The 15,497-nt window shown below is 40.2% G+C and overlaps 1 protein-coding gene across 3 annotated transcripts in view; it reads right to left on the bottom strand.

The window, feature by feature from the left end:
- Positions 1-246: 246 nt before the first annotated feature.
- LOC132832501 (amine sulfotransferase-like) overlaps positions 247-15,497 on the bottom strand; it is a 43,466-nt gene continuing 28,215 nt past the window's right edge. For all 3 annotated transcript variants that reach the window (XM_060850579.1, XM_060850559.1, XM_060850570.1), the window contains exons 4-7: positions 7,141-7,267; positions 6,553-6,647; positions 5,621-5,792; positions 247-3,448 (exon numbers count right to left, since the gene is read on the bottom strand). In XM_060850579.1, coding sequence (XP_060706562.1) covers positions 3,333-3,448; positions 5,621-5,792; positions 6,553-6,647; positions 7,141-7,267 — 510 coding nt within the window. In that variant the 3' untranslated portion in view covers positions 247-3,332. The remainder of the gene's footprint in view (positions 3,449-5,620; positions 5,793-6,552; positions 6,648-7,140; positions 7,268-15,497) is intronic.

Below are 15,497 nucleotides of genomic sequence, written 5' to 3'. Positions count from 1 at the left end.
CATTAAGATGAAATAACCTTCATGTAATTTGTACAAGTGGAGGATTGTGAAAAATGGAAACATGTGGACAGACAATATTGTATTGGTAGAAGGAAACATCTGTGCATATATTTATGAAATACCTGGTAATAACAGCAAGATAGATGCGCCTGATCAAGGTTTACGTTGCTATAACTCCTGGCAAGAAACTGAAAGCCGATTCTTCTTCAAAATTTAACAAAATTGAAACACTGACAACACAATCTCTACGACATAACTATGAGTCATCTGATTTATTTAAATGTCCAGAAAAAAAATAAGCATACAGTATATCCGTACAACAATTTGAAGTTAACTGATGCTATTATATTTAAGTTTTTTTTCAATATCTTGCAATATTTGTTCACATGCCACATCTTATTTCCTGTCAGCTACCTGAGCATTTTGATTTAGTGCCATAAATGATAAGTGACATATAAATGCAAGTATAAAATATATGAATTATTATGCAATAACTGATTTACTAATCCTTCAACTCTTTCCTGCTAATTATTTTTTAAAAATTACATTTAAATTGAGCCCTTTATGAGAAAAAGACATCCCCCTCCTCACCCCCAACATTTTGAATCAGTGAAGTACCTTTGAAGTGTAATCTCTGTTGCAGTGTATGAAACAAGGAAACATTTTGTGCATAGCAAGCCCCAGTAAGCAGCAGTGCAAAATCAAAAAGATTCTCTCTTATAGTGATGTTAGTTGCAGCCTAAATATTGACCAGAACTTCTACGCTCCTCTTTGAATGCTGCCATGGGAGCTTATACTTTGAAACTGAAAGTGAAGCATCAGTTAAACTTTTTACCCAAATGATAGAGCCACTGTCAGCGCATCACACCCCTGAGTGTTATAGTGCAGTGTCGTCCTCAGTTTTGTATTCGAGTTTCTGGAATGGAACTTGAAATACCTGGTAATGACAGCAAGGTATCAGATGTGCCTGGTCATGGTTTATGGTGTTATAAATCCTGGCATGAATCTGAAAGCTGATTCATCTTCAAAATTTAATAAAATTGAAACACTGACAGCACAATCTCCATAACATAACCATGAACCATCTGACAGACAGGGGAAAGTATTATCACAGAGCAGCATCGAAGACCCCAACTGTAAGTGGTTGAAATTACTCAGCATTTTGGATACAAAGTCCCCTTCCTCAGCATTTATTCAAACATTTCAAGTTTTGATAACACTTGTCTTTTTTTTCATTTCCACTGTCAGTTTATTGATCAGATCATTGTTGCTGGACGTTTTCTTGAATACATATGCTTGATTTTGTTTGTATTCATGTTATTTTAATTTGTGCTATGGGGGTGGTTCATGTTACTATTTTAGCGTTGATTTCCTGGTTGGGATTGACAACTCAAGTTCATAAATGGGTGATGGTTTCTCACTGATAGTATAAGGAGAAGCATTTTCTGTGTTTAGGTCATTATCAGCATTCCAGTACATTTAAAAGATGACATAATGCTGGGAAATGAATGGAGTAGGAGCATGGAACCTAATGGGAAAACCCCTTGCTCATGATAAATATGTTTACTTCCTCCCTCTTTTTAAATGACAATTTCAAGTAGAGACTGGGAAGAAATGGAGGACAATGCCCAAGAACATGGCTGGTTTCCTTGAATAGCTTGATGTGGTGCTTAGAGCGAGCATCTCTTCTTCAAAGTCCTATTCATCAATCTGTCTTGGGCCTTAGTTCAGTTTTGTGTCATCTCTCATGTGTGTGGACAAGGGAAAGATTGTAAAAGCCAGTCATTGGAACTAGATCAGAGGAAGGTAAAAAGGAAAGGCCTGATCTCTGCAAAAGAATTTTAAAGGAGACACATTTGTGAACAATATTTCAAAGATGGTCACCTTAGAGTTAACCCTCAACCCTGCCTTGTAATAATAGGATGGGAACAGAACAAACGTGTAAAGATGTAGATTTTAGCAAGAGAGTTTTGTTTTATGGAAGTTAGCAGCTGCTCTGCAAGTTTAATTCGGATATGGTGTGTGTTCAATCCATATAGGAAAAGCAGAGGATGGGTTAGTAGAGTGGGGGCTGGGTTAGGTGAGAGTTGGTGAGGGAAGATGTTGCATGCAAAAGAGAGAGCTGTGACATGAGCCCTGTTGGGAAGTGGGTGCAGCAGCAAGGATAGTGAGTGTGAAGTAACAGAGGGAAAATGGCAGCACTTAATCCTGACAGAGCGGAGTAGGTCATTGACCTTATTGTTATACTGCTGGGCATCTTGCTGGATGGTTGAAACCAGACTGATCCTGTTGGTAATGTTGGTCCACTCTGGATCAGACAGGATCTGGTATTGTGGCCTCCTCTGGTGGTCACTCCTCTGGATCACCCTATCCAGCAGGATGTTAAGGACCCTGTCAGCAAATAGCAACGCTAATTCCTCTCATCTGCCATGCCCTCTGGAAAGGGATACAGTTATCAGGGAAGCCTCAAAATGCCAGCCCCTACCTTGTTGTGCAATGGCAATATAAAGATGGCACAAGCTTGTTAGTGTAATCCAGAATATCCAGCAAGTGGCGAGTGGTAGAATACAACTAGTATCAAATGACTGAGGTGCCATAGTTAGGTAATTAATGAGGAAAGTTTGTGACAATACTGTAAGAAAATCTGTTTGGCCTCACGAGACAGGAATTTTATAAACTCAATGAAAATGATACTTAGACAAAATTTGGTAAAAATTCAGCCTATTATTAATACCATCTCTTCGAATGGGGTTACAAAAAAAAGTAATTAAAAAAATAGGAACTGAATTCCAAAAAACACATTAGGACCTGATCATCAAGAATTAATACCAACAGGTGAAGGGATTAGAACTGATGGGATGTAAATAGGTCAGGTAGATGAATTCAATGTAGTATGTGCACTTCGGAAATATTTATACAAAAGAAAGGCTGTCACAGGAGAGGAAGTTTAGAAAAATGAGTAAAACAAAAAAAAACTGGGACACAAGGCTAGATCAACAATGACTGGAAATAGAGTGATTAATATCACAGGTTAAGTGTTTATAGTTAAGGTTCAGATAAATAAAATAATTGAATCATAGAGGTTTACTAGTACCAAGGGAGTCAATCAACCCATCATGTCTGTACCAGCTCTCAAAAGAGCTGCCTAGCTCCCCTGATTCTCCAGCCCATTCCCTGTAGACCTCCAAATTCATTACTTTTAAATATATATTCATTTCCATGTACAACAATCTACCAGTTCGCTTTTCTATAAAAGTAATAGGTTTTCATTTAACAATGTCAAAAAAATTAATAGATACACATCACAGGCCAGTCTAGATATTGAGGTCTAGTTATTTGCCATCCCAGGTGAACTTCAAAGGGAAGTCTTTCATTCTCTCTTCAAATAGCTTGTCAAACATCTCTGACTGGGCCACAGTAAAATGAGTTTTCCAATCTCCAATTATCCCTGAAAAAAAAATGAGATGATTCAACTTTTGGAATTATGAAATGAAATCAGAATGAAATAAATAATATGGACAATTCCATAAAAATAAGAAAGAAACCTAAATTTGTGAAGAGTGGAATTTTGGTTGTGTTCTGTGAATGTTGGTGTAAAAATCATCAGAGTCTTCAGCACAAAAATGCATAAATTGGAAACTCAATTTCAATGCCTTTGGAAGATATCATTTCAGTACCATTCACAATCATTGGCATTTTACACAACTTTTATTGTGTCCAATCTGCACGATACACTTTTCCTCTGATGGAGGTTGTAAATATCATCTGGCTTCAGGATCAAGGTCTTTCTCTGCAATTTATATGTTCTGGGTCAATCATAGATACTACACTTCACCCCTGTGCAAAGGCTTGACCAAAAGGCATAGACTCAATGTCACTCCCCACAGAGTGTGGACACCATGAACTGTAGCTACTTAATGGCCAATGATGCAAAATGTTTCTGTGACTGGATATCATCTGAATGTTAAATGGATCCAGAATGTCTACAAGACTTACTCTCTTATTGTGCTGACTTCAATGCTCCCAAATTTGGCCATAGGTGAACAGCATTAAGAACTTTTCTTTTCCTTCACAACCCCACACAAATTAGGCAAGGAAACAAAGGAGGGCAAAATATTCACCACCAAATCTCAGCTACATACAACTTAAGAATAACGGTGGCAAGACACGGTCCAGACTCTTGGCCAATGATACCATAGAGAATATGAGAATAGTGATGATTCTGGGACTGGTTAGTTGACTGGATAAGGTGAGGTGAGAGTTTGGGGTGGGAGAAGTGGTTGAGCGGGTGGGTGTTGGCAGGAAGGAACTTTAACAGAGGCCACTTATATTTGGGAACAGAGACTTAGCCAAATGAGACTTAGCCCAAATCCTTCAGGACAAGCTGATCCAAACATTCCACTCTTAGGCACGTCTTTGAGTCTAAAGGTGCAATGTGTTTCCTCTTACAAAGTTAATCCATTTCTCTTCTCAACAGAGGCAGGCTCTCCAATTGCAATACAAAGAGAAATTTCATTTTTTTTAAATGGACGGAATGAAAAGTGAATGAAAAGAGAAAAGGAACAAAACAGAAGTTGCTGCAAAAGTTCAGCAGGTCTGGCAGGATTTGTGGAAAGGAAATGGCAGGTTTAACGTTTCAGGTCAAGTCACCCTTTGTCAGAATGTTGCTTCTGGTTTACAGCATCTACAGTTCTTTCAGGTTTTTTTATGAGAAAGAGGGATTGTGTGGACTGATTATTGGGTCAAAAGGCCTTGAAAGAATCTTTTAAAAGCAAAATAGCATATGGGCTGGGTTACACCAGAGAAGCTTTTTGACCCAATAATCAGTCCACACAATCCTTCTTTCTCAGGGTTGTGTTAAAGGTGAATGTGAATACTGCATGCATGCAGCATTACCTCAAAAATGAAAAGCAAGATTTCCTACCATGTAGTTAGCAATTCAGTGCATTGTGCAATTTGGGCCCTAACTTCCAATCTCATACTGGGGTTGTTCCCTCGGGAAATTGGTTAGTGTAATTTCAATAGTTCTCAAATATTGCTCACTATTAGACTTATGTATTCAGTGAGTGTCTAAGTGATTATTAGAGAAGATACAGATCAAGAAATGAATTTGGATAGATTCAGGTACAAAATACTTCCCATTCTATTTGATTTGGAGATGCCAGTGTTGGACTGGGGCGTACAAAGTTAGAAATCACACAACACCAGGTTATAGTCCAACAAGTTTAATTGGAAGCTTGCTCCTTCTCCACAACCACCTGATGACGGAGGGGCACTCTGAAAGCTAGTGTTTTCAGTTAAACCTGTTGGACTATAACCTGGTGTTGTGTGATTTTTAACAGTCTATTTGATTTATGCAAAATACAAGATCTACTTCTTGATACAATTAAATTAATAACATCAGGACATTTCCAACCCTTTAGCTTCTTGTCAAAAAGAATAATGTATCCATCCCCTTCAGTATTCCAGTGAAAATTGAACCCTTTCTGAAGAAGGGTCACTGGATCTAAAATTTCTCTCTCCACAAATGCTGCCAGACTCACTGAGTCCCTCCAGCATTATCTGCTTTTGTTCTGGATATCCAGCAACTGTGGTTTTTGTTTTATTTTCAAATTTTTACCTTTTCTAAGAAATGCTCCATTTTCACTTTTACTTTCAACATTTTCATAGTTCGCCATCGGATTCACTTTCATAATTTCAAAAGTACAGTGTTTCACAATGGTGTCAAGTTTTTCATCGTCCAACTCTTTCCCAAGAAATTTGCACATTTTTTGCACCGATGTCCTTAGATCCTATAACATGCAAATATAGTCAATATATTATTAATCGTTGGCAGCTCAGGGATAGTAACAGACTCCATGATGTTAGCAAATAGTATATGCACAGCTTTGATGGAGTCAGCTTTCTTCTTAACTTCAAAACGTGGTAAGAGCAATTCAGGCCAAAGATTCAACCACTTCTACAATATTTTTGAAGCTCCAAAATACTGTGCATACTTAACCCAGACAAAGTGCAGTGAGTCCAAGAGGGACAAGTAAACCCAGGTCTAAAATTCAATTTACCTCCACAGAGCAGGGATCAGTATTGGGTTCAATGTTTGAAAAAAAAACCAACAATAACAAAAAATCACATTGATCAGGAAACATTTTCACTCACTATACCAAGTAAGTAGCCAGTTCTTAGGGCTAAAATGATCACAGTGTCTGGGGAGAAAGTTAGAATAGGGTACTGAGTTTGATGGTCAGCATGATAGTATTGATTGACAGGGGTAGGCTCAGAGGGCTGAATGTGACTTCTCTGCATCCAAGCATATTTCATTCCATTAGTCATTTGCTTTCATAAAGTGATCCAGTTAGAGAGAGATTTACAATAAGGAATCAGTCATGCTAAGAGAATGTTGTAGCTGCATGTACCAACTTTAAGAAGTGCAATTTTCTGGCGAGTAAAGGGAAGACTGCCAGGAAACAGATCACACCCAAAATCGGTACTTCTTGCTTCACCTGAGAAGCTTAACTCTTGCAGGTTGGTCAATAAAAAAAATTCAGTTATTACCAGTTTCATTTCCTCATAGCACATAAATAGGATGTTGAATTCATTCCTGTGGGCATACCAGTTCTGGATGTGATCGAACCAACTGCCGTAGACCACTAATGAAGAAAGAATTTGCATGTTAAATGGGAAACATAATTGATAGTTTTTGTAATTAGTAAGTATCAGACCTAAATTTCCTTTTGGACATCTGTCAGATGTTGTTTATTCACAGGTGCCTCCCCTTCTATGGATGCTATGCAACCACCAGTCCTGGGTTGGTTGCACAGAGGGCAGCAACTTGAGATCCTCGAGTTTGAATGTTACCTTGACAGGGATGGGGCAAATCAAAGAAATGTTTGTAGACTTGCAGCCCAGGTGTTCTTCCCCAGACCACGGAGATTTCCCCACATTTAACAATATGGCCACCAGAAAAAAAACTATACATAGAGACTTTTAAAATGCTCTTCCTAGCTTTAAGACCCTTCCATGGTCTTGCCCTTCCTCATGATTTGTTGATGGGACGGAGAATTTACTGAAAATTGATAACAAAATGAAGAGAAGTAATGCCATTGATTAAAATACACAATGAAATGAATGCTAATTATTTACCTTTTCCTTCTATGAACATTTCCAGAAATTCACCAAAACCTGACGGTGTTTTTAAGAGGGTGATGAAATTTTGGAAGTGATACAAAGACACAACCACGTCCTTTGGGTTCCGATAAATGTAAATAACCTACGTATAAAATATCAGAGCTGTTGAATGCGCAATCATAAAAAAGCACCTTTGTTTTCTATTTGTAAAAGTTGATTGAACGTAACTTTACATTTTACTTTACAGCTTCATTATATTGGAAACGATATAACGAAATGGTAAAGTTGTCAAAAATTGACTTCATATTAAAGTGTTATTTTTCACGGTTTTGTGGCCTATTAGTTAGAACTGCAATTACCTTGCATTGATATTTTAGTTTAAACAAACTATATTTTCAATTTTCTAAGCAATTTATCCTCACTGGTCCTAGATCCTTTAAGTTTATTTAAAGCAGCAATCCTCCTCTTCAAATCTCTGTGACCTTGATCTATTCCACTGTTGTGAGCTTATCTAATTATATGCTCCAACTGACAAACGTCATGCCTGTCACTTCATGCTACATTTTGCTACAGTCTGTTAGAAACAGCACCTTCATGAACCATCCTCTGTAAATCTCTTCCTCTTACTTACCTTTCTCTCCACTTTCGGAATCATCCTTTAAGTATTTGCCCATGTTTTCAATCAACTTCTCCCCTGCTCTAGTTTGTTTCTTCTTTCATGTGACAAATGCTAGGAAATGAAAATTATGATTGCCTGGGATTTTGTCAAAGCATTCAAAGTGTCAATGGTTAGTGCAATCTTCCATGATATCATTTCTGATATGTCTTCTCCTCAACTAAAGCACTTGTCCCACCACTTCAGCTCTACGTGAGGCAATTCTGCTCAGCCTTCCCACTCCCAGCTCTGTGATTAGGGTATCCCTTGCCTACAGCCTCCATTCCATCAGTTGCCACATTTAATGGATAATCTTCTGCCATTTCCTGCATGATGCCAGCATCAAAAATTCCCTCCACACTCCCAGCATTCTGTAGGAAATATTGTGGAATATTTCTCACTCCACAATCACCTCCTCCCTTTCCCAGTGTTTTCACTTTCTCTCATTGGCCAAGCCCTATTTCCATTTGTTTCAATTTAGCATGCTGATTCAATACTCACTACACAGCTGCCTCTACATTGAAGAGATTTTAAAAAATAGACACAGTAACTGCTTTGTGAAAAACCATTGATCAGTTCACAAACATGACCTGTGCTTCCAGTCATCTGTCTCTGACCCTGCTGTCTTTTGTGTGCTGCAGTGTAAATATAGAATGACACCTCAACCATTGACTCTGCACTGTACTAAGTCAGAATTCCAAAGTTTTAGTTTCATTGGAGCTGATTTGAATTAGCTCTTGCTTTACAACAGGAAAAGGGAACTAGCTGTTTGTGGAGTTTCAGACACGTGGTTAATGCTTTCTCCAGTCTTTAGTTTGAACATAGCATTTCAAATTTGTGGGTTACATTGATAAAATATATAAAAGGAGAAAGTGAGGACTGCAGATGCTGGAGATCAGAGCTGAAAATGTGTTGCTGGAAAAGCGCAGCAGGTCAGGCAGCATCCAAAGAACAGGAGAATCAACGTTTCGTGCATGAGCCCTTCTTCAGGAATGAGGAAAGTGTGCCAAGCAGGCTAAGATAAAAGGTAGGGAGGAGGGACTTGGGGGAGGGGCGTTGGAAATGCGATAGGTGGAAGGAGGTTAAGGTGAGGGTGATAGGCCGAAGTGGGGGTGGGGGTGGAGAGGTCAGGAAGAAGATTGCAGGTTAGGAAGGTGGTGTTGAGTTTGAGGGTTGGGACTGAGATAAGGTGGGGGGGGGGAGGGGAAATGAGGAAACTGGAGAAATCTGAGTTCATCTTGTGGTTGGAGGGTTCCTAGGCGAAAGAGGAGGCGCTCTTCCTCCAGCCGTCGTGTTGCTATGGTCTGGCGATGGAGGAGTCCAAGAACCTGCATGTCCTTTAAGGAGTGGGAGGGGGGAGTTGTGTTGAGCCACGGGGTGGTTGGGTTGGTTGGTCCGGGTGTCCCAGAGGTGTTCTCTGAAATGTTCCGCAAGTAGGCGGCCTGTCTCCCCAATATAGAGGAGGCCACATCGGGTGCAGCGGATGTAGTAAATGATGTGTGTGGAGGTGCAGGTGAATTTGTGGCGGATATGGAAGGATCCCTTGGGGCCTTGGAGGGAAGTAAGGGGGGAGGTGTGGGTGCAAGTTTTGCATTTCTTGCGTTTGCAGGGGAAGGTGCCGGGAATGGAGGTTGGGTTGGTGGGGGGTGTGGACCTGACGAGGGAGTCATGGAGGGAGTGATCTTTTCGGAACGCTGATAGGGGAGGGGAGGGAAATATATCCCTGGTGGTGGGGTCCGTTTGGAGGTGGCGGAAATGACGACGGATGATACGATGTATATGGAGATTGGGGGGTGGTAGGTGAGGACCAATGGGGTTCTGTCCTGGTGGCGATTGGAGGGGCGGGGCTCAAGGGCGGAGGAGCGGGAAGTGGAGGAGATGCGGTGGAGAGCATCATTGACCACGTCTGGGGGGAAATTGTGGTCTTTGAAGAAAGAGGCCATCTGGGTTGTTTGGTATTGGAACTGATCCTTCTGGGAGCAGATGCGGCGGAGACGAAGGAATTGGGAAAATGGGATGGCGTTTTTACAGGTGGCAGGGTGGGAAGAGGTGTGGTCTAGGTAGCTGTGGGAGTCGGTCGGTTTATAGTAAGTGTCCGTGTTGATTCGGTCGCCCGAGATAGAAATGGAGAGGTCTAGGAAGGGGAAGGAGGAGTCTGAGACTGTCCAGGTAAATTTGCGGTCGGGGTGGAAGGTGTTGGTAAAGTGGATGAACTGTTCAACCTCCTCGTGGGAGCACGAGACAGCACCAATACAGTCATCGATGTAGCAGAGGAAAAGGTGGGGGGTGGTGCCAGTGTAGTTGCGGAAGATGGACTATTCCGCATATCCTACGAAGAGGCAGGCATAGCTGGGGCCCATGCGGGTGCCCATGGCTATTCCTTTGGTTTGGAGGAAATGGGAGGATTGGAAAGAGAAGGTGTTCAGAATGAGGACCAGAGTGAGAATATATAAAAGCAAGCTAAATTGTGTCGTTCACCTATTTAATTTTTATTTTAAATAGTGGGTGGATGGGTAGTGTGACAAAGCTGCAGCTTGTGGAAGCTTCGGGATAACCCTGTGATTAAGGGCCAATGTGTCTGCAGTAAGTGTTCAATCTTTGGGCAGCTTTGGTTTAGAGTTTATGAGTTGGGGAGGTGAATGACAGAGACTGATGAAGCAGGGAGGAAGAAATTCTACCAGGATTCTTTGTACCTAGGATGCCATCCCACTACTTAATGCTGGGTCCCCTGATTTGGCCTTTGGTCAGCGACAGGAGAATGTAACTGGATAGTGAGTACGGCATGTAAGGAGAACCAGAGGGTGGGAATGCAGAAATGGTGGCTTCTGTGATTTTCCAATAGGATTTAGCTTCCCTCAGCTTGTTTGGATAAGATCAAGGGCTGTAGGGTGAAGTAAACTGACCATAGCCCTGTGGTACAAGACGATACTCAACTGAGAGAGAACACCAAAGCAAATAGTAGTAATAGGGGACATTATAGTGAGTGGGATTGAGACTACTCTCTGCAGCAGAGGGTAAGAGCCCAGATGGCTGGGTTTTCTGCCAGTGAGAGGGTTTTGTAACTGCTACAGGGAAATTGTAATGTTGGCATGGTGTACATCAGAACTGTGCCAGGACTAGTGGCCTTGTGAAATGCATAACTAGGAGACAGAAGGTTTTAAATCCAACGTGAAATGGATCTAATGTGATAAGATATATCAAAGAGTCAAAACAAGGTGGGGGAATTTGTAATATGGAAAATACAGGTCAGAGGTTGGCAGAAAGGGTCAGTGTGGAAAAGAATACTAGGAACACAAAAACAATTAGGACTAGATGTTACAACGATAAGAAAAAGATAAAATTAATTCATTTATGGCACATGTTGAAGTAAATATATATATTACTTTTCTAGCCATTATGGAAACATGACATTAGGATCACAGGGAATAGGTCCATAGTATTCAGGGGTACAGGACATTTATGAACAACAGGAAGCTTGGCAACAGGTGAAAGGGCAGTACTGTTAATCGAGGATGGAATCTTTGTAACAGTTACAGATGACTTTGATTCAGGAGATTAGGATGTAGAATTGGTTTGCCTTGAACTGAGGAACAGTAGGGGAAATAAGTCACTAGTGAGATTGATCTAAGTGTACATTTCAGAATAGACAGAATAAAAATATTTCTACTCTGAAAGAAAATTCTAAAAGGGAGAATCAACCATCTGCAGTTTGATGAAGTATGTAATTTAAGGAAAACAACTATAACTGCACAAAGGTGAACAGCAGGTCAGATGATTTATCCAAATAAAACAAACAGCAGAAAACCAACAGATTAAACATGAGGAAGAAATTAAAGGATAAAAGGAAGCTAGCAAGGAAGGTAAAAATGGAACGCAAATAGAAAATGATATACAGGTATTTAAGAAAAGCACAAGAAGAGAGTGTGGATCCTCGAGAGATAAAATGGGGAATTAGTCGAGAATCATAGGAAAGAGGCCATTTGGCCTGTTGAATTCACACCAACTCTACAAACTCTCCCACCTAGCCCTCATCCTATCCCTGCATTTACCATGACTAAACCATTTAACCTGCACATTTTTGGATTGTGGGAGGAAACTGGAGCACACAGCTGAAGTCTACGCAAACACAAAGAAAATATACAAACTCTGCAAACCCGAGCTGAAATTGAACTGGGGGCCATAGTGCTAAAGGGCAGCAGTGCTAACCACTGAGCCACCATGCCACCCTAACAATAAAGAAATGGCAAATGAATGGACAAATGTGGTGCTAGTGTTTTCACTCTAAAGGATACAAGAAAATACTAATAGCTGTAGACATGGACTTGGAACGGAGAGAGCAATTTAGTGAAATTACAGTTATGAGGGAAGTGTTATTGAACAAACGGACAAAACTATAGGCTGACAAGATTTTGGCTCCTGATGGATTTCATCTGAGGGTCTTAAGAGATTGCTATTGAGCTAGTAGATGTATTGGGTGTCAATTTTCTAAAATTTCCTTGATTCAGGAAAGGCTCATTAGACTGGAAGATAGAAAATGTAACCCTTTCATTTAAAAAGGGAAGAGGAGGCAATAAAAGGAAACTTTAAGCTTGATTTCGGTCATGGAGAAAATGTCACAATGGATCATTAACCTAATTTTAATTGTACACTTAAGAAAAACTCAAATTGGGTAGAGTCAGCAAAGATTTGTCAAAGGGAAATAAATTTCAAGAAACTTATTACAGTTCTTTGAAGGAGTGACATACATTGGATATAAAGGGAAATTTTCTAACTGCACTGTACCAGATTTCTGGAAGGTATTGTTGAAAATAAATACTCATGGTATATTACCATGGATAGAAGATTGGCTGGCTGAGAGAAAGCCATGTGAAAAATTGGGTCTTTAAATCAACATTTTACAACTTTGAACGAAGTCACTGATGTGGAGCATTGCAGACAAGATGATAGAAGGTATGTCGTGATGAAGAGGAGGTTGTAGACAGATACAGATAAGTTGATTAGGAGAGCAATAATCTGGCCGAGGACAATGTGGGCAAATGTGAAATTGTTAGCTTATACAGGAAGAATGAAAAATGCAAGTATTAATTGAAAGGAGAAAAATTGCAGAATTCGAGAATGCAGAGGTACTTAGACGTCCTAGTGAATGAGTCAACGTTGGCAGTATGTAGTATTGGTGCTATCCTTTATTACAAGAGATATTACAGAAAGTAAAGATGGTATACTTCATTTTAATACATCATTGGCGGAAGTTTTGATCTCTTCTATTTAAAAAAAAGCTGTGAATATATTGCAGAGTTCTGAGTTGGTTTATTAGATAGATGCCTGGAATGAGTGCGTTGTCTTCGGAAGAAAGCTTGGGCAGGTTGAGATTATTATTATTATTGGAGTTTAGAAGGGAGAGCCGGGGTGGCTCAGTTGATACAGCATAGACCTTTAATCCAAGGGTCCATGGCTCCAGTCCATGACATTGGTTTGACCACAGTTTGTTCTATTCACTTAAAACAGCAATGAAACAGAGAAATCACCTCTGCAAAAGGTGTTTCGGGAGTTGTTTCTCAAATTATAAACAGGAACTAGAAGACAGATGAGTAACTTGATTGAAGTATACCAGATTTTAATTTGGTCTTGACAAATGAACTTGAAAAGGATGTTCCCTCATGCGAGTGGAGAGAAGACCATTAAGTGAGTTGAGGGAAATGTTTTCCTGAGGGCTGTGTAGTCTGGAACTTTTTAATTCAGAAAGCAATGGATGTGATGTTGGTAAATACTTGTAAGACATAATGTATTCTTGTTAGACCAGGGATAATTTGGGGAAGGAGGAGAGGATGGATTGGGAGAAAGTTTCTGGGAAATTCAAGATGGAGGATGGGAAAAATTTCTAGTTGTAACAGCTTCTCCTTTTTTGAGGTATTTTAAGTGCTGGAGGTGATTTCCTCGCATTCCAGAAGCAGCAATTACTGTTTTATATGCTGATGTATTGTTTTGGAACTTTGGAAAGAAGTCAGAACAACAGCAGTTTTAAAAGGGAGAAGAACAGACAAAGAAAGCGCATGGTGAAGTCATTGCAGGAGAGAGAGAGAGAGAGAGAACCTGCACAGTTACTGCCTTTGCTGTTTGAATTCATATATCGCTGGACATCGGAGTGCATCTGGGAAAATTAATAAACAATGAAATTCACAACTAATCTTGGAGGAACTGTTGGGCCAAGTTCACAGCACAGAATCAAATAAGTAATTGTTGTTTTAAGTGTGGCCTACAGAGAATCTGCAGTAGTCAGTAGAGTGGGTTCGTTCTTGATTATATGTTTTTTAGAGATATGTCTCTTGATTAAACTTAAAATATAAGCCATAACTATTAATTTAATCTGGGGCAGTGTTTGCAGAGGAATAATACGGTGTTATTTTCTGGGTTTGTAGATTGAGAAGGAGCAAAAATGGCCTTTAATAGAGTGATATGTACTTCTTGACAGATGTGGGAGTTTAAAGAGAGTTTAAGGGTTACTGCAGATTATATCCGCCATAAATGCTGTTGGCATAAATGTTGCGAATCTTATCAAATAGAATGGATTGGTTGGAGAGTCAATTAGAAGCAATTAGGAATTTGCAACAGCAACAGTATGCGATGGATGGCAGTGACAGGAAGGAGGGAATGTCTCAGAAACAGCCACATAGATGGGTAACTCCAGGAAAGGTAAAAGGAGACAGCTAGTGAAGGAGTCTTTTGTGGATTTCTAACAAGTATGCTGTTTTGGAAAATGTAGGGGGTGATGGATTCTCAGAAATGAGATAACAAGAATCCAGAGAAAGTATATTCCTGTTAGGGTGAAAGGGAAGGCTGGTAGGTATAGGGAATGCTGGATGACTCAAGAAACTGAGAGTTTGGTTAAGAAAAAGAAGGAAGCATATGTAGTGTATAGACAGGGTAGATCGAGTGAATACTTAGAAGAGTATAAAGGAAGTAGAAGAATACTTAAAAGGGAGATCAGGAGGGCAAAAAGGGGACATGAGATAGCTTTGGAAATAGAATTAAGGAGAATCCAAAGAGTTTTTACAAATACATTAAAGACAAAAGGATAACTAGGGAGAGAATAGGGCCCCTCAAAGATCAGCAAGGCGGCCTTTGTGTGGAGACGCAGAAAATAGGGGAGATACTAAATGAGTATTTTGCAACAGTATTTACTGTGGAAAAGGATAGGGAAGATACAGAAAGTAGGGAAATAGATGGTGACATCTTGAAAAATGTCCACATTACAGAGGAGGAAGTGCTGGATGTCTTGAAATGGGTAAAGGTGGATAAATCCCCAAGACCTGATCAGGTGCACCCTAGAATTCTGTGGGAAGTTAGAGAAGTGATTGCTGGGCCTCTTACTGAGATATTTGTATCATCGATAGTCACAGGTGAGGTGCCGGAAGACTGGAAGTTGGCTAACATGGTGCCACTGTTCAAGGAGGGTGGTAAGGACAAGCCAGGGAACTATAGACCAGTGAGCCTGACCTCGGTGGTGGGCAAGTTGTTGGAGGGAATCCTGAGGGACAGGATGTACATGTATTTGGAAAGGACTGATTAGGGATAGTCAGAACTCGCTCAAAGGTAGACGACAGAGGGTGGTGGTGGGAGAGTTGTTTTTCAGATTGGAGGCCTGTGACCAGTGGAGTGCCACAAGGATCGGGCTGGGTCCTCTACTTTTTGTCATTTACATAAATGATTTGGATGCGAA

This window comes from Hemiscyllium ocellatum, chromosome 3, assembly GCF_020745735.1.
Source record: "Hemiscyllium ocellatum isolate sHemOce1 chromosome 3, sHemOce1.pat.X.cur, whole genome shotgun sequence".
Taxonomy (NCBI): domain Eukaryota; kingdom Metazoa; phylum Chordata; class Chondrichthyes; order Orectolobiformes; family Hemiscylliidae; genus Hemiscyllium; species Hemiscyllium ocellatum.
This window is presented reverse-complemented; position numbering and strand designations above follow the sequence as displayed.